Here is a 17927-nt window from a genome sequence, read left to right on the forward strand (position 1 = left end):
GGTTAAACATGCCAGAGTTGCGAGGCCTTATGTATGCCCCACATTAAATATAAACCCCACAAGTATGGTCTCAAATAGACCGATGCCCCGTAAATGGAGGAATGTGACTGTATATATATATATATATATATAGTATATATATATATATATATATATATATATATATATATATAAGTATAACTACATAAAATACAGTATTTTTTAATTAAATAAACAAAGTTTAAAAGAAGTATTTTGGAGAAAGTTAGATATGTGATAAAAAAGATTTCATCTGCATTATTTTATTGATATTTTATTTTACATTAATTTCTAACACAAATTTTCTTTCAATTTTCAGGAAAACTTTTCTTTAAAAGGAAGAATGGAAAGAAACATTAAGACTTTTGTTTTGTTTTGCCTTCTTATTCGTGTGCCATTACTTTGTGACATCTTACCGGAAAAGAGAAAATTGGATCGGCTCATATCAACTAGATCTACCTGTAGCACATCAAAATCATGTCCTCCCCAGAGAAATTATGAATTGTGGCACTCTCATTGTAAACACAGTTGTCTTGACGGTGAGAGGTACATTTGTTTGGAGAATGAAGATGGTGAACCAATTACAGAATTTTGTGCACCTGCTTCATTAAAGTGTGAACCTGGTAATTAACTAGATGCGTTCTTTACAAATTTCAACAATATTTAGTATAATTCATTATGTCAGTTATATTTAATTCAAGAATGTTTTCAAGATATTGCTGTTTTTAGCTTGAGTACCAGGTACTGATTTTACTAAACCTGATATTTAGACTCTTCTGCATTAGGCACAACACAGGGATATCAAAGCTGAGGTTCTTAAATTTTGTACAACTTTATAAATTATTTCTCATTAACTATCAAACATAAGATTTAAAACATTAAAAATGTCTTTGAAGTCATTATTTCAAGCCAGTGACATTAAGGCCCATATTTCTAGCATAGATTTTGTATTATGACTAATTATTCCTCGTTTTAAGCCAACCCAGTGTAAGGTATTGAAAGCTTGATCATCATGATTCCAAGTATATAATCTGACACCTTTATTGAGGCTGACTGAATTTTATGACATTGGAACTTATGACCTAAGTGTCCTTAGGACATTTTATCCAGTGTTTATGAGAAAAAAAGAAAACTAATTAAAAAAATACAGTTACAGTGCCTATTCATTTTTAGAGATGGAGGTGAAGTGGGTGGGGTCTATACAGGTATTAGTGTATAAATGGTTTTGGATTTATCAAGTTCAGTAAATTTAGTATTGAATCTAATCAAATATAATATTCTATTTATCACATATTCAAAATAAGGAGAGTAAATTTTCATTGACGTGTGCTGTATATAACACAAATGATAGTGTAAGACACTAGTGTAATTTTGTTTTAATTACACTTGTGCCCCATATATCCTTAATGTGATAACTCAAGTTACATTCATAGAAATTTCTAAAAATAATGTTTTTTTTCTTTTGTTAATAAAGGTGATCAAGTTTGATTTTCTTGTAACCAGTTACCTAAAATGAATGCACTTAGCCTTTTACACAACATGTACTTTATACTTTACAGGCACAAAAGGGGTGTTTACTATAGACAATAATGATCATACAAAGGTAGTGATGACAGTAACACCATGTCCACAAGATAGATACCAGCAACATTCCTCAAACTGTACAAATGCGTGTAAAGGTAATCGTGGTGACTTTACTGGCTTGCCGGAAGAATTTGTCATATACTCTAACGGAAGTTCGGTTGAACCCCCCAAGGTTTATTGCAACTATACAGCAGGCTACTACAATCCAGACAACAGCTTCTTGTTTCCTTATGATGATAGTTTCATACATTATTATGGTCCATATTGTATACATGTCAATGATAGTGATCCTTGCAGTAAGGGAATGATGCCTCTGCCAAGTAAGATCCAATTTTGTTTTTGAATGACTGTATAAAAAATGCTTTGATAAGTTTTCATGGAGATTTACTTTAAACATATAATTTTTACGCTCCAAAACAGAAACATATAATTTGATGATTTATAACTCAATGATTTGAGTATAAATTATGGGACGTTTACCTAAATACAATTTACCGGTTAAAACCATTTACCATGATGCTGAACTAGGAAGTAATTGGTTTCAAAAAATTGGTGCAAAGAATAAAAACATAAACCATATATGTTTAATGTTTAGTATTGTTTGAAAATACATGAAATAAACATTTTTTCAAAACTTATGTTTATGTTTTTATGGGTGTCTTGAAAAAAAAAGATTCGTGGTTCGATTTGTGAATCTTAAGTGCTGAATCTCGGATCGGATGGGATCGTCACTAATCTGACTATCCACACCCCTAGTCAAATTTTTTATGCTACCCGAAAAATTTCCAAATCCTTGTCTAATTTTGGAGTTATTGCCCTTTGTTCATTTTTACACTCTGAATTTTACCCGGGACATAACTCTGAAACTACCGTATAAGTGGTTTTTTCTGCGGTGACTTTATTTCTGCGTTTTCTGCGGTTAGTTTCAGCACCGCAGAAATAAAAACCGCAGAATATTTTTCTGTGTTTATAACCAGGTTTTCCGAAGGAAAAAACTGGTTATTAGATTGAGGTATGTCGGCGGACGGGCGGGCGGGCGTAAACAATTTCTTCTGTGCGCAACTCCTCCTACATTTCTCAACGGATTTTGACCAAACTTTCACAGAAGCTTTGTCATCAAGTGCCCTGGCGCATATTGTCAGGGTTTTGCGATTAGATAATATTTGACCTAATTATGGCCCTTTGTTTTTTTTCCTTATATAGAATATATAGTGAACAATTTCTTCTGTGCGCAACTCCTCCTACATTTCTCAACGGATTTTGACCAAACTTTCACAGAAGCTTTGTCATCAAGTGCCCTGGCGCATATTGTCGGGGTTTTGCGATTAGATAATATTTGACCTAATTATGGCCCTTTGTTTTTTTTCCTTATATAGAATATATAGTGAACAATTTCTTCTGTGCGCAACTCCTCCTACATTTCTCAACGGATTTTGACCAAACTTTCACAGAAGCTTTGTCATCAAGTGCCCTGGCGCATATTGTCGGGGTTTTGCGATTAGATAATATTTGACCTAATTATGGCCCTTTGTTTTTTTTTCCTTATATAGAATATATAGTGAACAATTTCTTCTGTGCGCAACTCCTCCTACATTTCTCAACGGATTTTGACCAAACTTTCTCAGAAGCTTTGTCATCAAGTGCCCTGACACATATTGTCAGGGTTTTGCAATTGGTATATATTGGACCTAATTATGGCCCTTTGTTTTTTTTCATTATAGAGAATATATAGTGAACAATTTCTTCTGTGCGCAACTCTCTCCTACATTTCTCAACGGATTTTGACCAAACTTTCTTAGAAGCTTTGTTATCAAGTGCCTGGCACATATTGTCGGGGTTTTGTGATTGGATAATATTTTACCGAAATTATGGCCCTTTGTGTATTTTTTTCCTTATACAGAATATAATAGTGAACAATTTCTACAGTGCGCAACTTCTCCTACATTTCTCATGGATTTTGACCAAACTTTCACAGAAGCTTTGTCATCAAGTGCCATAGCACATATTGTCGGGGTTTTGTGATTAGATAATTTTTTACCTAATTATGGCCCTTTGTTTTTTTTTCCTTATACAGAATATATATAGTGAAACACTTCTTCTCTGCGCAATTCTGTGCGCAACTCCTACAATTCTCTAGGGATTTTGACAAAACTCTCACAGAAGCTTTGTCATCAACTCTTGCTGCATGTTGTCAGGGTTATGAGATTTGATAATGTTTGACCTAATTATGGCCATTTATTTTTTTCCCTTATATAGAAATATATTGTTTTTGTTCCATATATAGAATATAAAGTGAACAAATTCTTATTTGCACACCTCTTCCTACAAACTATTTTGACAAACTTTCACAGAAGCTTTCTCATCAAGATTCCTTGTGCATATCATCGGGGTTTTGTGATTTTGGGTGTGCGGGCGGGCGTTCACTTTAAAACAAATGCCCCTGCATGACAAAGCTTCTGTGAAATATTTTGCTGAAAACCTGGTTGCATCGCATTGCGATGTTCCTTGTTGTTTTTTAACCTGGTACTATAATTATGTGCACTGCATTATGACCTGTTTCATCTAAAGTAATAACGACTAACGGATTATAACGGTTAGCGGGTTTTCAAGTTGAATAAAACTGCTGTCTGCTAAGTATGTATTCTGTGTTTGTAAGGATGAACTTATTGTTAATTATTTTAACTTAAGAATAAAGGTATTTAAACAGCATATAATTTATAGTGTTTGTCGATACGCTAAAGGTTTGTTTATCACTAAATCATTCAAACCATTTCAACCCTTATACTGCTAAATAATTGTCGTATACTTTAATTGTCATCTGATTTACGGTATTAAATTAAAGCTACTTGACCGGAGGTTTATTTTTCACACGTCATTTCACGCTGTCAAAAGATGCATACCTTTCTTTTGTTGCGCATTATATTTGTTTGCAAGCAAACAATATAATTGTTTGTAGTTACTGTACAGTTTTGTGGTGACGACGATGAACAAATGCGAATGTGTACATGAAAATTAAATAGCGTAATGTTACTTAGACTTAGATAAGGAGATTCGCAGAAATTAAATCACGTTTTGTCCAAAGAATGTGCCGCAGAAATAAAGTCCGCAGAAATAAAAACATGCCAAAATTTGGAAAAACCGCAGAATTTGGAGCCCGCAGAAAAAAACCACTTATACGGTATAAGAGATATCATCAGGAAACTTTATAGATAGATAAATCTCATTGAATAGAAGTGCAGTGCAAATAAACATATCTCCGCCTTGCCTTATTTTGGACTTTTTGCCCTTTGTTCCTTTTTTTTATACTTTCCTGTGTCCAAAACCTTCTCTGGGAGCACCACCAGGTTCAACCGGTTTTTGTTTATATATGTCTCTTTCAGGAGTTTTGATATTATAATAACAATATATTTCGTATGACTGACATGGTTTCTATTTGGTTACAGATAGCAGCTGCGTTGAGCCCTGTTTTGTTGGATATGTAAGGGATGACCATGATAATTTCATTTGTAAACCACAGTAAGTTAATTTGAAGATTTCATTGTTATACCCCCACACAACAAAGATTATATTGTTTTATATAGCAAACAAGTGTTTATATAGTTTACAGCCTGAACCATACAATCTCGGAAACGTTTTTATAACAGATTTATAATACTTCACAATTCCTTTCTCTGAAGAGAAATAAAACAAACAAAAAATATTTATCAATTTTTTTATTTACATGGATAATATAAACTTTACAAGTATTAACCAATGAATATTTATGGTAGGTTAACATGCAATATGACAAGGACTTATATAATTATTATTGTTTATCTATAGATCAATTAACCCAGTTAATGTGGATGGAAAATACCTCACAACACAGCTTACCACTGTATTTCAGAGCACTACTGGTCAGTAATATTTTTATCCCTATTATCATTTTGTAATACAATTTTAAAAAAGAATAAAATATATTGGTTTAAAGAACATTAAGAAATTAGCCTTACAAAGTACACAGCTATTATTTTGAGCACAACTATTCGAGAAATAGGGAGAGCTATTGTACACACCAAGGCATTGGTGGCCATGTTAGGTAGATATCATTGGGTAGATGAGCAGTGCAAAGAACAGTTACTCTGTCTTGCCTAAGTTTGGAATAACTGCACTTTGAACTTTCTCCGGGACATAACTCTGAAACTACAAGAGGTATACTTTTCCAAAACCTATTCGGGGAGCATCAACCGGTTCAACCGATTCTTGTTATACTTTGGTCTTTGTACACATCTGACCTTGACCCCTAAATTCACAAGAAACTACTGTATTATGGCAAAGTTCAATTGTATAGAAACAAAAAAAAAAAGATCTACTTCTGTTCCTACTATTAAGTGTTGTGTTAATGCAGTGTCATAGCATGTGTTCACAAATGCAATCTTGTTGATTTTACAGAAGGCAACAAAAATCAGTCTTGGACATCAAGATACATTTTTGTGATTATTGGTGGTAAGTATCTTTTATGTATAATAATTATGTGAATTTATTGTAAAACTCTTGTTTCTTTAGTTTGGCTTTTGCTTACTGTGAGCCAATTAATATTCACAACCATTTTGATATTTACCTGAGGAACAATGATAAGGTAACTGTACTTTTTATGCCCCCGCCATATAATGGCAGGGGCATATGTAGTGTTACCCTGTTCCGTCATTCCGTCCTTCCGTCATCATCAGTTTCCATTCATTATCTTAATAACTGTTGCACATATTGAACTCAAATTTGACTTATAGATATGTCATGAGAAAATACAGGTCAAGTTTGAAATTGGTCATGGTTCAATGATTTTTGGCAGAGTTATGCCCCTTTTACTTTGAAAATAATATGAAATTTTCAGTTTCCATTCATTATCTCACCAACGGTACAACACATTCAACTCAAACTTGACATATAGATATGTCATGAGAAAATACAGGTCAAGTTCAAATTTGGTTATGGTTCGATGATTTTTGGCAGAGTTATGCCCCTTTTACTTTGAAAATAATATGAAATTTTCAGTTTCCGTTCATTTACACCCCAATGGTACAACACATGCAACTCAAACTTGACATATGGATACGTCAAAGGAATGTGCAGGTCAAGTTCAAATTTGGTCATGGTTCAATGATTTTTGGCAGAGTTATGCCCCTTTCACTTTGAAAATAATATGAAATTTTCAGTTTCCGTTCATTATCTCCCAAATGGTACAACACATTCAACTCAAACTTGACATATGGATACGTCAAAGGAATGTGCAGGTCAAGTTCAAATTTGGTCATGGTTCAATGATTTTTGGCAGAGTTATGCCCCTTTCACTTTGAAAATAATATGAAATTTTCAGTTTCCATTCATTATCTCCCCAATGGTACAACACATTCAACTCAAACTTGACATATGGATATGTCATGAGAAAATACAGGTCAAGGTCGAATTTGGTCATGGTTCTTTTAATTTTTGGCAGAGTTATGCCCCTTTTACTTTGAAAATAATATGAAATTTTCAGTTTCCGTTTATTATCTCCCCAACAGTATTACACATTCAACTCAAATTTGACATATAGATATGATTTTGGAATGCACAGGCCAAGTTCGAATTTGGTCATGGTTCAATGATTTTTGGCAGAGTAATGCCCCTTTCACTTTGAAAATGATATGAAATTTACAGTTTCTGTTCATTATCAACCCAACAGTGTTACATATTCAACTCAAAATTGACATATGGATATGTCAAAGGAATGTGCAGGTCAAGTTGGAATTTGGTCATGGTTTGATGATTTTTTGGCAGAGTTATGTCCCTTTCACTTTGAAAATAATATAGATACATCTTAGGAATAAGCAGTTTAAGTTTGAATTTGGTCGTGGTTCAATGATTTTGGACAAACTTATCTTTCCTGAATGTTGGAAAAATTTTGAACTTTCAGTTTCAGCACTCATACTTTTGTTGAAATGTATATAGCCATTATTTTGGCTACAAATATGCAATATGCTATTTTCAAAAGGTTAAGACTAATTTCAGTGCTTTGAACATTGTATATAAATGGTTTGTGTTAACATTGAAAAGTTTAAGGGCTTTGAACTTAGAATGAAAAAAATAATTTGTACAAACAAATTTGGAACTAAATATTATAACATTTGAAATTTTGGCTGCATGCGGGGGCATCCGTGGCATGATGACACATTTTCTAGTTCTTTGATGTCATTTATCTTAATCCTTTAATGTGGATTTTTTTAGCTCACCTGAGGACAATGTCCTCAAGGTGAGCTTTTGTGATGGCCAATTGTCCATCGTCTGTCTGTGTGTCAACAATTTCTTAAAGAACTTCTTCTACTAAACAACTTGGCCAAATTTGTTGAAACGTTGCAGGGGACGTTCCTTGTATGAAGCTCTATCAAAGTTGTTCAAAGAAGTAAATTCCATCAAGAACTCTGGTTGCAAAAAATCTGCTTTTAAAAAACCAAAAGAGCTAGAGCTTAGATATTTGGCATGAAAGCTCTTCTAGTGGATGCCAACCAAGTTTCTTCAAATAAATGTCCTAGGGTCAAAGTTGGCCTCGCCCAAGGGGTTATTGATTTTCCTTATATGTATATAGTGAAAACTTCAATAATCTTCTTGTAAAGATCCAAAAGAGGTAGAGCTTAGATATTTTGTATGAAACATCTTCCAGTGGATGTCAACCAAGTTTGTTATAGGAATGCCCTCCGTCTATCAGTCTGTCCACACTACCGAATAGGGATAGGGGGCCATCTAACTGAAAACAGAACAAAAGAGAACAATAGAGTTCATTTGTAACAATAGAATAAAGGGCCATGGCCCTCTATTAAACAAAAGAAAATAACAATAGAAATGGCCCATTATCCCTATTTGGTCGGAAGGCCGTCTGTCCATCTGTCTGTCTGTCGGTCCGTAACACTTTCCTGTCTGCTCCATAACTTTAAAACCACTGAAATTTTTTTGAAATAACTTGGCACAAGTAATCACCATAATAAGACAATGTGCAGAGCGCAATAATTTGATTGCTACCTCCAAAATCAAGGTCACACTTGAAGGTCAAATGTTTAAAAGTCTTCATTTTATAAAAAAGTCTACATTTTGTGTCCGCTCTATAACTTTTAACTCCTCAATTATTTTTTATCCCCCGCCGATGGAATCGGGAGGGGGATATAGTTTTGGCGTTGTCCGTACGTCCGTCCGTCCGTCTGTCCGTCCGAATTTCGTTCCGGACTAGTTCTCTGCAACTACTGGCTGGAATTCAACGAAACTTTATGGGAATCATCAATATCAAGAGGAGATGCGCATATCGTCAGCTTGTTCCAGTCAGACCCTTCAACTCAGAGTTATGGCCATTGATTAGTTATGTAGTATGCATATAGAGTAAAAATAGTTTCTGCGCTACTTCTCTGCAACTACTGGCTGGAATTCAACGAAACTTTATGGGAACCTTCAATATCAAGAGGGGATGGGCATATCGTCGGTTTGTTCCGGTCCGACACTTTAACTCAGAGTTATGGCCCTTGATTAGTTATGCAGTATGCATATAGAGTAAAAATCAAATCCGCGCTACTTCTCTGCAACTACTGGCTGGAATTCAACGAAACTTTATGGGAACCTTCAATACCAAAAGGAGATGCGCATATTGTCGCCTTATTCCGGTCAGACACTTTAACTTAGAGTTATGGCCCTTGATTAGTTATGCAGTATGCATATAGAGCAAAAATCATTTCCATGCTACTTCTCTGCAACTACTGTTGGAATTCAACAAAACTTTATTGGAACCTTCAATACCAAGAGGAGTTGCGCATATCGTCACCTTGTTTGGGTCAGACACTTTAACTCAGAGTTATGGCTCTTGATTAGTTATTTTAGCAGTATGCATATAGAGCAAAAATCGTTTCCGCGCTACTTCTCTGCAACTATTGGCTGGAATTCAACAAAACTTTATGGGAACCTTCAATACCAAGAGAAGATGCGCATATCATTGCCTTGTTGGGGTCAGACATTTTAACTCAGAGTTATGGCCCTTGATTAGTTATGCAGTATGCATATAGAAAAATATTCGTTTCTGCGCTACTTCTCTGCAACTACTGGCTGGAATTCAATGAAACTTTATTGGAACCTTCAATACCAAGAGGAGATGGGCATATCGTCGCCTTGTTCAGGTCAGACACTTATAACTCAGATTTATGGCCCTTGATTAGTTATGCAGTATGCATACATCTTATTGGCATTTCCAGATATTACTATTTAACACAGAGTTATGGCTCTGTTATTGCCCTGAATATTTATCAAGTTCAAAGAATATTACTGTTTATGCCATGAAAAATATATAAATAAAGCCTTATGTCTTCAGTTGTTGTGTTAGTAATAACCAGTACTCGGCGGGGGATATAAATTCAACGAATTTGCTTGTTTTTTTATGCTCCCCGAAAAATTTCGGGGGAGCATATTGTCGGCACCTTGTCCGTCTGTCCGTCCGTCCGTCTGTCCGTCCGTTTTCTTGTCCGGAGCATAACTTGAAAACCCTTGGAGATAATTTGTTTAAACTTCATACAGTGGTAGAGGGCATTGAGGGGGAGTGCAGTGTCAAAGAACCATAACTCTATTTTGCCCGGTTTTTGAATTATCTCCCCTTATAGAAAAATCTTGTCCGGGGCATAACTCTAAAACTATAAGAGATATCAACATGAAACTTGGTAGGTGAATAGATCTCAATGAGTAGATGTGCAGTGCATAAGAACAATAACTCTGTTTGTCCTAATTTTAGAGTTATTGCCCTTTGTTAATTTCAACACTTTGAACTTTGTCCGGAACATAACTCTAAAAGTATAAGAGATATCAAGATGAAACATTGTAGGTAGATAGATCTCATTGAGTAGAAGTGCAGTGCAAAAGAACCATAACTCTTTTAAGCCTCATTTTTTAATTATCTCCCCTTATAGAAAAATCTTGTCCGGGGCATAACTCTAAAACTATAAGAGATATCAACATGAAACTTTGTAGGTGAATAGATCTCAATGGGTAGATGTGCAGTGCATAAGAACAATAACTCTTTTTGTCCTAATTTTAGAGTTATTGCCCTTTGTTAATTTCAACACTTTGAACTTTGTCCGGAACATAACTCTAAAAGTATAAGAGATATCAAGATGAAACATTGTAGGTAGATAGATCTCATTGAATAGAAGTGCAGTGCAAAAGAACCATAACTCTGTTAAGCCTCATTTTTTAATTATCTACCCTTATAGACAAATCTTGTCCGGGGCATAACTCTAAAACTATAAGAGATATCAACATGAAACTTTGTAGGTGAATAGATCTCAATGGGTAGATGTGCAGTGCATAAGAACAATAACTCTTTTTGTCCTAATTTAGGAGTTATTGCCCTTTGTAAATTTTAACACTGAACTTTGTCCAGAACATAACTCTAAAATTATAAGAGATATCAAGATGAAACATTGTAGGTAGATAGATCTCATTGAATAGAAGTGCAGTGCAAAAGAACCATTACTCTGTTAAGCCTCATTTTTGAATTATCTCCCCTTTTAGAAAAATGTTGTACTGGACATAGCTGTAAAACTATAAGAGATATTAACATGAAACTTTGTAGGTAGATGTATTTCAATGGGTTTGAAGTGCAGTGCATGAGAATCATTACTCTGCCTTGCCTAATTCTGGAGTTATTTCCCTTTGTTTATTTTTACTTTTTGAAGTTGTCCGGAACATAACTAGGAAAACATAAGAGATATCAACAAGAAACTTTGTAAGTTGATAGATAACAGTGATTTAGAAGTGCAGTGCAAAGAACAGTAACTGTGCCTTTCCTAACTTTGAACTTCCAGGGACATAACTCTGAAACTACAAGAGGTGTACTTTCCTGTGTCCAAAACCTATTCGGGGAGCATCACCCGGCTCAAACCGGGCTCTTGTTTAAATAACTTGCCACAAGTGATCACCAAAATAAGTTAATGTGCATAGTGCAATAATTAAGTTGCTACTCCCAAGGTCAAGGTCACACTTAAAGGTCAAATGTTTAAAAGTCTTCATTTCATGATAAAAAGTCTACATTTCATGTTCGCTCCATAACTTTTAAACTGCTGAAATTTTTTTAAATTAACTTGTCACAAGTATTAACATTAATCAGACGATGTGCAGAGCGCAATGATTGGGTTGCCACCCCAAGGTCACACTTAAAGGTTAAATGTTAAAAAGTCTTCTTTTCATATTAAAAGTCTATATTTTGTTACCGCTCCGTAAGTTTTTTAACCGCTGAAAATTTTTTGAAATAAGTTGTCACAATTATAAGATGACCAGCAGAGCGTAATAATTGGCTTGCTACCCAAAAGGTCAAGGTCCCACTTTAAGGAATAATGTTAAAAAGTCTACATTTCATATCCGCTCCATTACTTTTTAATCGTTGAAGTTTTTTAAAAGATAACTTGGCACAATTGATCACCATTATAAGAACATGGGCAGCGGGCAATAATTGGGTTACCATTCCCAAGGTCAAGGTCACACTTAAAGGTCAAATGTATTAAAGTCTACATTTCATGTCCCCTCCATAACTTTTTAACCGCTGAAGTTTTTAAATAGCTTGGCATAAGTGATGACCATTATTAGACAATGTGCAGTCGGCCCAATAATTGGATTGATATCCCCAAGGTCAAGGTCACATTTAAAGATCAAGTGTTAAAAGGTGTACAAATTGTGTCCACTCCATAACTTGAAACAGCTGAAAAGTTTTTTTTAAATTACTTGGCACGAGTGATCACCATTATAAGACGATTTGCAGAGCGCAATAATTGAATTGCTACACCCAAGGTCAAGGTCACACTTACAGGTCAACTGTTAAGAAGTCTACATTTCGTGTCTGTCCATTACATTTAAACCGCTGCAATATTTGTAAGATAACTTGGCAGAAATGATCAACATTATGACACCATTGGCAGAGCACAATAATCAAGACACAACCCTTAAGGTGACAGGGTCACACTCAAAGGTCTAATGTAAAAAACATCTATTTTTCATTTCCACTGTATAACTTATTGACAATTTAAAGGGTTTAAAATTACTTGGCACAAGTGATCCCCACCATGACACAATCTACAGAGTTCAACATCCAGGTTGCTGCCCCCAATGTCAAGGTTATATGTTCTCCATAACTTTTTTTACTTTATGGAAGATTTCAAATATCATGGCACAAATAATCACCATCATGAGACTATGTGCTTATGATATGCATGGCATTATATAACATCATGATTGTGGCTGGTAACAGGTCAAGAAGTACACATTCATGTTCACTGCTGAAGGGGATTTAGCTGTCCTTCAGACTGCCTTGTTCAAATAAAACCTCTTTGGACAAAATTGACGCGGCCCAGGGGGTCATTTATTTTCCCTTATGATATATAAGTAAAAATTTTAAAAATCTTCTTGTGACAATCCAAACGCTATAGATTAGATATTTCGCATGAAACATCTTCTAGTGGATGTCTACCAAGTGTGTTCAAATAAATGCCCTAGGGTCAAAATTGGCCCTGCCCCAGGGTCATTGATTTTCCTTATGTGTATAAAGTAAAAAATCTTCTTGTGACAATCCAAAAGAGCCAGAGCTTAGATATTTGGCATGAAACGTCTTCTAGTGGATATCTTTTAAGTTTGTTCATATAAAAATAAAAGCCCTAGGGTCAAAATTGGCCCCGCTGCAGGGGTTCATTGATTTTCCCCATATATATATATGTATATAGTATAAACTTTAAAAATTTTCTTGTTAAAATCCAAAAGAGTAAGAGCTTAGATATTTGGCATGAATCATGCTCTAGTGTATATCTACCATGTTTGTTGAAATAAAGCCCCTAGGGTCAAAATTGGCCTTGCCCCGGGGGTCATTGATTTTGTTTATATGTACTGTAAATCTGGTGTTTTACGCAATGTTTTAATTATCGCTATTTCTTCTGGGGTGAAAAGGGGCTCAACTTTGACTGTTTAACCTATTTCCCAGGTGAGCGATCCAGGGCCCCTTAGGCCCTCTTGTTATTTATGTGACTTAGAAAACAATGGAGTAGCAACATAAGTACTGTCTTGTTGGAATGTCCAGCCCTTTGTCTGTCAGTCCGTCGGCAAAAACTGGATACCATCATTTCCAGAGTAGTGCTGAAATTTTTTTTATGAAACCATAGATAGATGGCAGTATGGAAATTATGCACATTTTTAGCGCGGCTATTCGATAAGAATAAGTAGAGCTATTGTAGTCACCCGAGCGTCAGTGTCGGCGTCGGCATAACCATTTATGTTAAAGTTTTTTTAATACCTCAAATATTTTCAATGTCCATTGACAAATAGGTTTTTAAACTTTGAACACTTGTTCATCATGCCCAAAACTTTTAAACAGGAAGAGGTAACTCTATCAAACGTTTTGACAGAATTATGCCCCTTTTTCGACTTAGAATTTACGTTAAAGTTTTTGTAATAGTTCAAATATTTTCAAAGTCCATTGACTATGGCTTTGAAACTTTGCACACTTGTTCACCATCATGACCCCAACCTGTAAACAGGAGGAGTTAACTGTATCAAGCACTTTTTTTTACTATCAAGCACTAAGAATAGTCGAGCGTTGCTGTCCTACCGACAGCTCTTGTTTTACTATCAAGCACTAAGAATAGTCGAGCGTTGCTGTCCTACCGACAGCTCTTGTTTTCTTCCTATGTTGAAAACTGGTTGCTATGGCAAAAATAGAGATAAAATATGGAGAACACATTCCTACTCACCCAGTACTGCGACCATGTCCAGATTTCTGATTCAAGTTTTTTGTGCAATGAAATATTTTTTATTTTAACTTCTTCATTTCTTAAAGATCCTGTAACACATTTTTTTCATGGTTTTATTTCATAAATATGATGCTCAAATTAAGATTTGTCAATATTGTAAGTTCCAATAAGCATTATTTATAAAGATATTACCGATTTTAATATTTCATGTAAATAAAGGAAGATAATTAGAAATTTATTTTCTATAAATTCTAAGTCAAATTTTCTAATAAGAAATGAATGCATATAATTTATTGATTAAATATAATGTGCTTAAATATTTGCAGTACACATTTTACATATTCTTCGATGTTTGAAAATTGTTTTACTTGCATAATTATATACATATATATTTTTTTGCAAGTGTGGTATACAGACAGTAACAATATCAATCACAAAACATACAGGATCTTTAAGGTATCAACTGTTTTTATTCAAACTTTAAGTATATGTTCCTGAGCATCAACCACATCATATGTGGCAAGGTTTAAATCTATAGCATCAAAATCATCAGAATTTTCATGAAAAAAGTCAATCAAGCGGTCTTACTGACAGCTCTTGTTTCTATAACTTCTATATTTCTTAAGATATCTACTTCAAACTTCAAGTATATGTTCCTTATCATGACCCACAGCATGTATGAGAAATTTCATAACTCTGGCTTGACTATTCCAGACTTGAACTTAAATATTTTTCTAGAATTTTTTTTTTACTTTACCCTCGTCATTTCTTAAAGGATTTTATTCAAATTTCAAACTCCCATATCATAATAATATGACAAGGTGTATAAATCCAGCAGCAATATTTCTAGAATTATTTCCCCCTTAACCTTAGAATTTTCCTTATTTATTCTATAACTTTCTTATTTCTTCAGGGGTTTACTTCAAACTTCAAATATATGTTCATTATCAATAGCTTCATCATGTGATTAGATTAATAAGTTTAGGGTCTTGGTTTCAGAAGTATTTCTATAATGAAATTGGAATTTATTTTAAAAATGTTATTTTTGAGTAATCACAATTTGTCTGTCGTCTGTCCATAACCTTTAACTATAAATGACTCTCCTCATAAACTACGAAGCCAATTTCATCAAAACTTTACAGGAATGTTCCTTTGATGGTCGCCTTTGAAAATTGTTCAAAGAATTTAATTCCATCTGGTTGCCATGGCAACCAAAAGAAAAATTTAAAAAATCTTCTTTTATAAAACCAAAGAGCTAGAACTTAGATATTTGGCATGAAACATCTTCTAGTGAGTGTCTACCAAGTTTTTTTCAAATAAAAGCCCTGGTCTCAAATTGGCCTGGCCCTGGGGAGTCATTGATTTTCCTTATATGTATATATAGTAAAAACTTTAAAAAAATCTTCTTTTAAAAAAACCCAAATAGCTAGAGCTTATATATTAAGCATGAAACATCTTCTAAGAGAGTTGTCTACAAGTTTTTTCAAAAAAAAGCCCTCTTGGTCAAAATTGGCCGCCCTAAGGGGTCATTGATTTGCCTTGTTTGTATTATAGTAAAAACAAAACATCATTTTTTAATTACCAAAGACAGGCTAGAGGTTATATATAGTCAAATGAAACATCATCTATGAAGTCTACCAACGTTTATTCAAATAAAGCCGGGGGTCAAAATTGCTGCCATCGGGTGGGGGGGGGGGGGGGATCATTTTCCTTATATATGTACAAATCTTTTTTAACTGTTGTTTTCCCTTAGCAATAGCAACCAGTAATGATTTACACATGAGCTATTTTCAGATACAAATATGAACCTTGTGATATCAGTTTAAGAGTTAGATTTTATATCTGCTTTTGTTTATAGTTTACAATATTACTTGTTCCTTGTCATCGAGAGTTCAGGTTTTAATCTTCTTCTTTACTAAATTAAATGGTATCTTCTTAAGAATAGAGAAAGAAATAGAATCCCTAAAGAAAATTCAAAACTGCAAAATTAAAATTGTTGCAGGCTCGGTTTTATTGATTATATGCAGAAGTTTGAATCTTTTCTTTTTTTTCACAGGAGAAACTGTACATTTGAAAAAATAAATGTAAGAAATAATTAAATGTATCACCTACTTCTGTTTCAGTTAAATTTACCCTTTTGTTATTCTGTTTTGTACAAATGTAATTATTTTCAGGTGTTGTTGTTGTTGTTGTTATCGGACTCATTATTTTTTTGTGCTGCTTGTGGAAAAGGAAACAAAAAAGTAAGTAGAAAGTAAGGTTATTTTGGGGTGTTTTGTTATTTTTTTAGCCATTTATCTCTGTTGAAAGGTTTTCAAATATACTGTTGTCTTATATATTATAATTAAGGAAGACCATGGGTAATGGGCACTATAAGAAACTGTAAATTTGACAACATAGGACAGTTATATACCTTAAATGTCACCTGTATCATATGCAAAATTTGAATGAAATTTACTGTGTAGTTTATGAGTTATGGATATATTTCTGAACTAAAACTTTGCTATTAGAAGGGCTTTTTTCAGAAATGAGGAAACTTTAAATAATCTACAATATCATCATTTTGAAAAATGTTGTCCTATTGCTCTTTGTTAAGAAACAAACAATAACATTCAAGTAACAAATTACACGAGCAAAATGATTGTTTCTAAACAAAATGTTTTTCATATGTATAAAAATGTTAGCCTACCCAACCCACTTTAAACACTTATTTGACCATTTCCCTATATAAAAGCTTTATTCAAAATATCCCTTAAATTTACCAAAATGAGGGACTGTTTTCAAAGTTTGCCTAAATTTTCTTAAAAGTATATTGGTTGATCATGCGAAATACAAAATACTTTTACCGTGTAGTTTTTATTAGCTCGACTTTTTTTTTTGAAAAAAAAATAGAGGTATTGCTACAGTCAGGTCGGCGTTGCCGTTGCCGTTGCCGTTGCCGTTGCCGTCCGAAAACTTGTACCTGGATCATAACTTTTTTATTTCTTTGTGTATTGTCTTCATACTTGGCCACAACAACCCTTGGGACAAGACCTTTCAGTAGACCACACTAACCTTGACCTTCATCCATAAATGACCTTGACCTTCAAGGTTAAAAGTCCAATTTTTGCTTGTTCATGCTGTTATTGGCTGTAACTTTGTTATTTTGAATGGATTGTCTTCAAACTTGAACATAATAATCTTTAAGGATATCCCTTAAAAATAACCAGCCAGACCTTGACCTTCACTCATAAATGACCTTGACTTTGAAGGTCAAATTATTGAAAATTTTCATTTTTTGGCTTTTATTGGCTGTAAGTTTGTTATTTTTGAATGGATTGTCCTGAAACTTGAACATAATAATCTTCAAAGATTACTGTTAAAGATATACTGAAAGACTTGACCTTCACACATTAATGACATTGTCTTTGAAGGTCAAATTATTGAAATTTTCATTGTTTTGGCGGACTGACTGTAACTTTGCTATTATTGAAGGGATCAACTTCATATTATAAGAGAACATTCTTAAGGACCAGACCTTGTTGTTTATCAAACCCAACTTTGCTTGGGCTCTTA

At 34.0% G+C, this 17927-nt stretch overlaps 1 protein-coding gene across 1 annotated transcript in view; it reads left to right on the plus strand.

Annotated features, from left to right (window-relative positions):
* Window positions 1-342: 342 nt before the first annotated feature.
* LOC132741850 (uncharacterized) overlaps window positions 343-17927 on the plus strand; it is a 61559-nt gene continuing 43974 nt past the window's right edge. The window contains exons 1-6 of the mRNA XM_060730111.1: window positions 343-641; window positions 1578-1922; window positions 5046-5118; window positions 5425-5498; window positions 6034-6087; window positions 16547-16615. Coding sequence (XP_060586094.1) covers window positions 362-641; window positions 1578-1922; window positions 5046-5118; window positions 5425-5498; window positions 6034-6087; window positions 16547-16615 — 895 coding nt within the window. The 5' untranslated portion in view covers window positions 343-361. The remainder of the gene's footprint in view (window positions 642-1577; window positions 1923-5045; window positions 5119-5424; window positions 5499-6033; window positions 6088-16546; window positions 16616-17927) is intronic.

Source organism: Ruditapes philippinarum, unplaced genomic scaffold, assembly GCF_026571515.1.
Source record: "Ruditapes philippinarum isolate M1 unplaced genomic scaffold, ASM2657151v2 ctg2696_1_1_1_1, whole genome shotgun sequence".
Taxonomy (NCBI): Eukaryota; Metazoa; Mollusca; class Bivalvia; order Venerida; family Veneridae; genus Ruditapes; species Ruditapes philippinarum.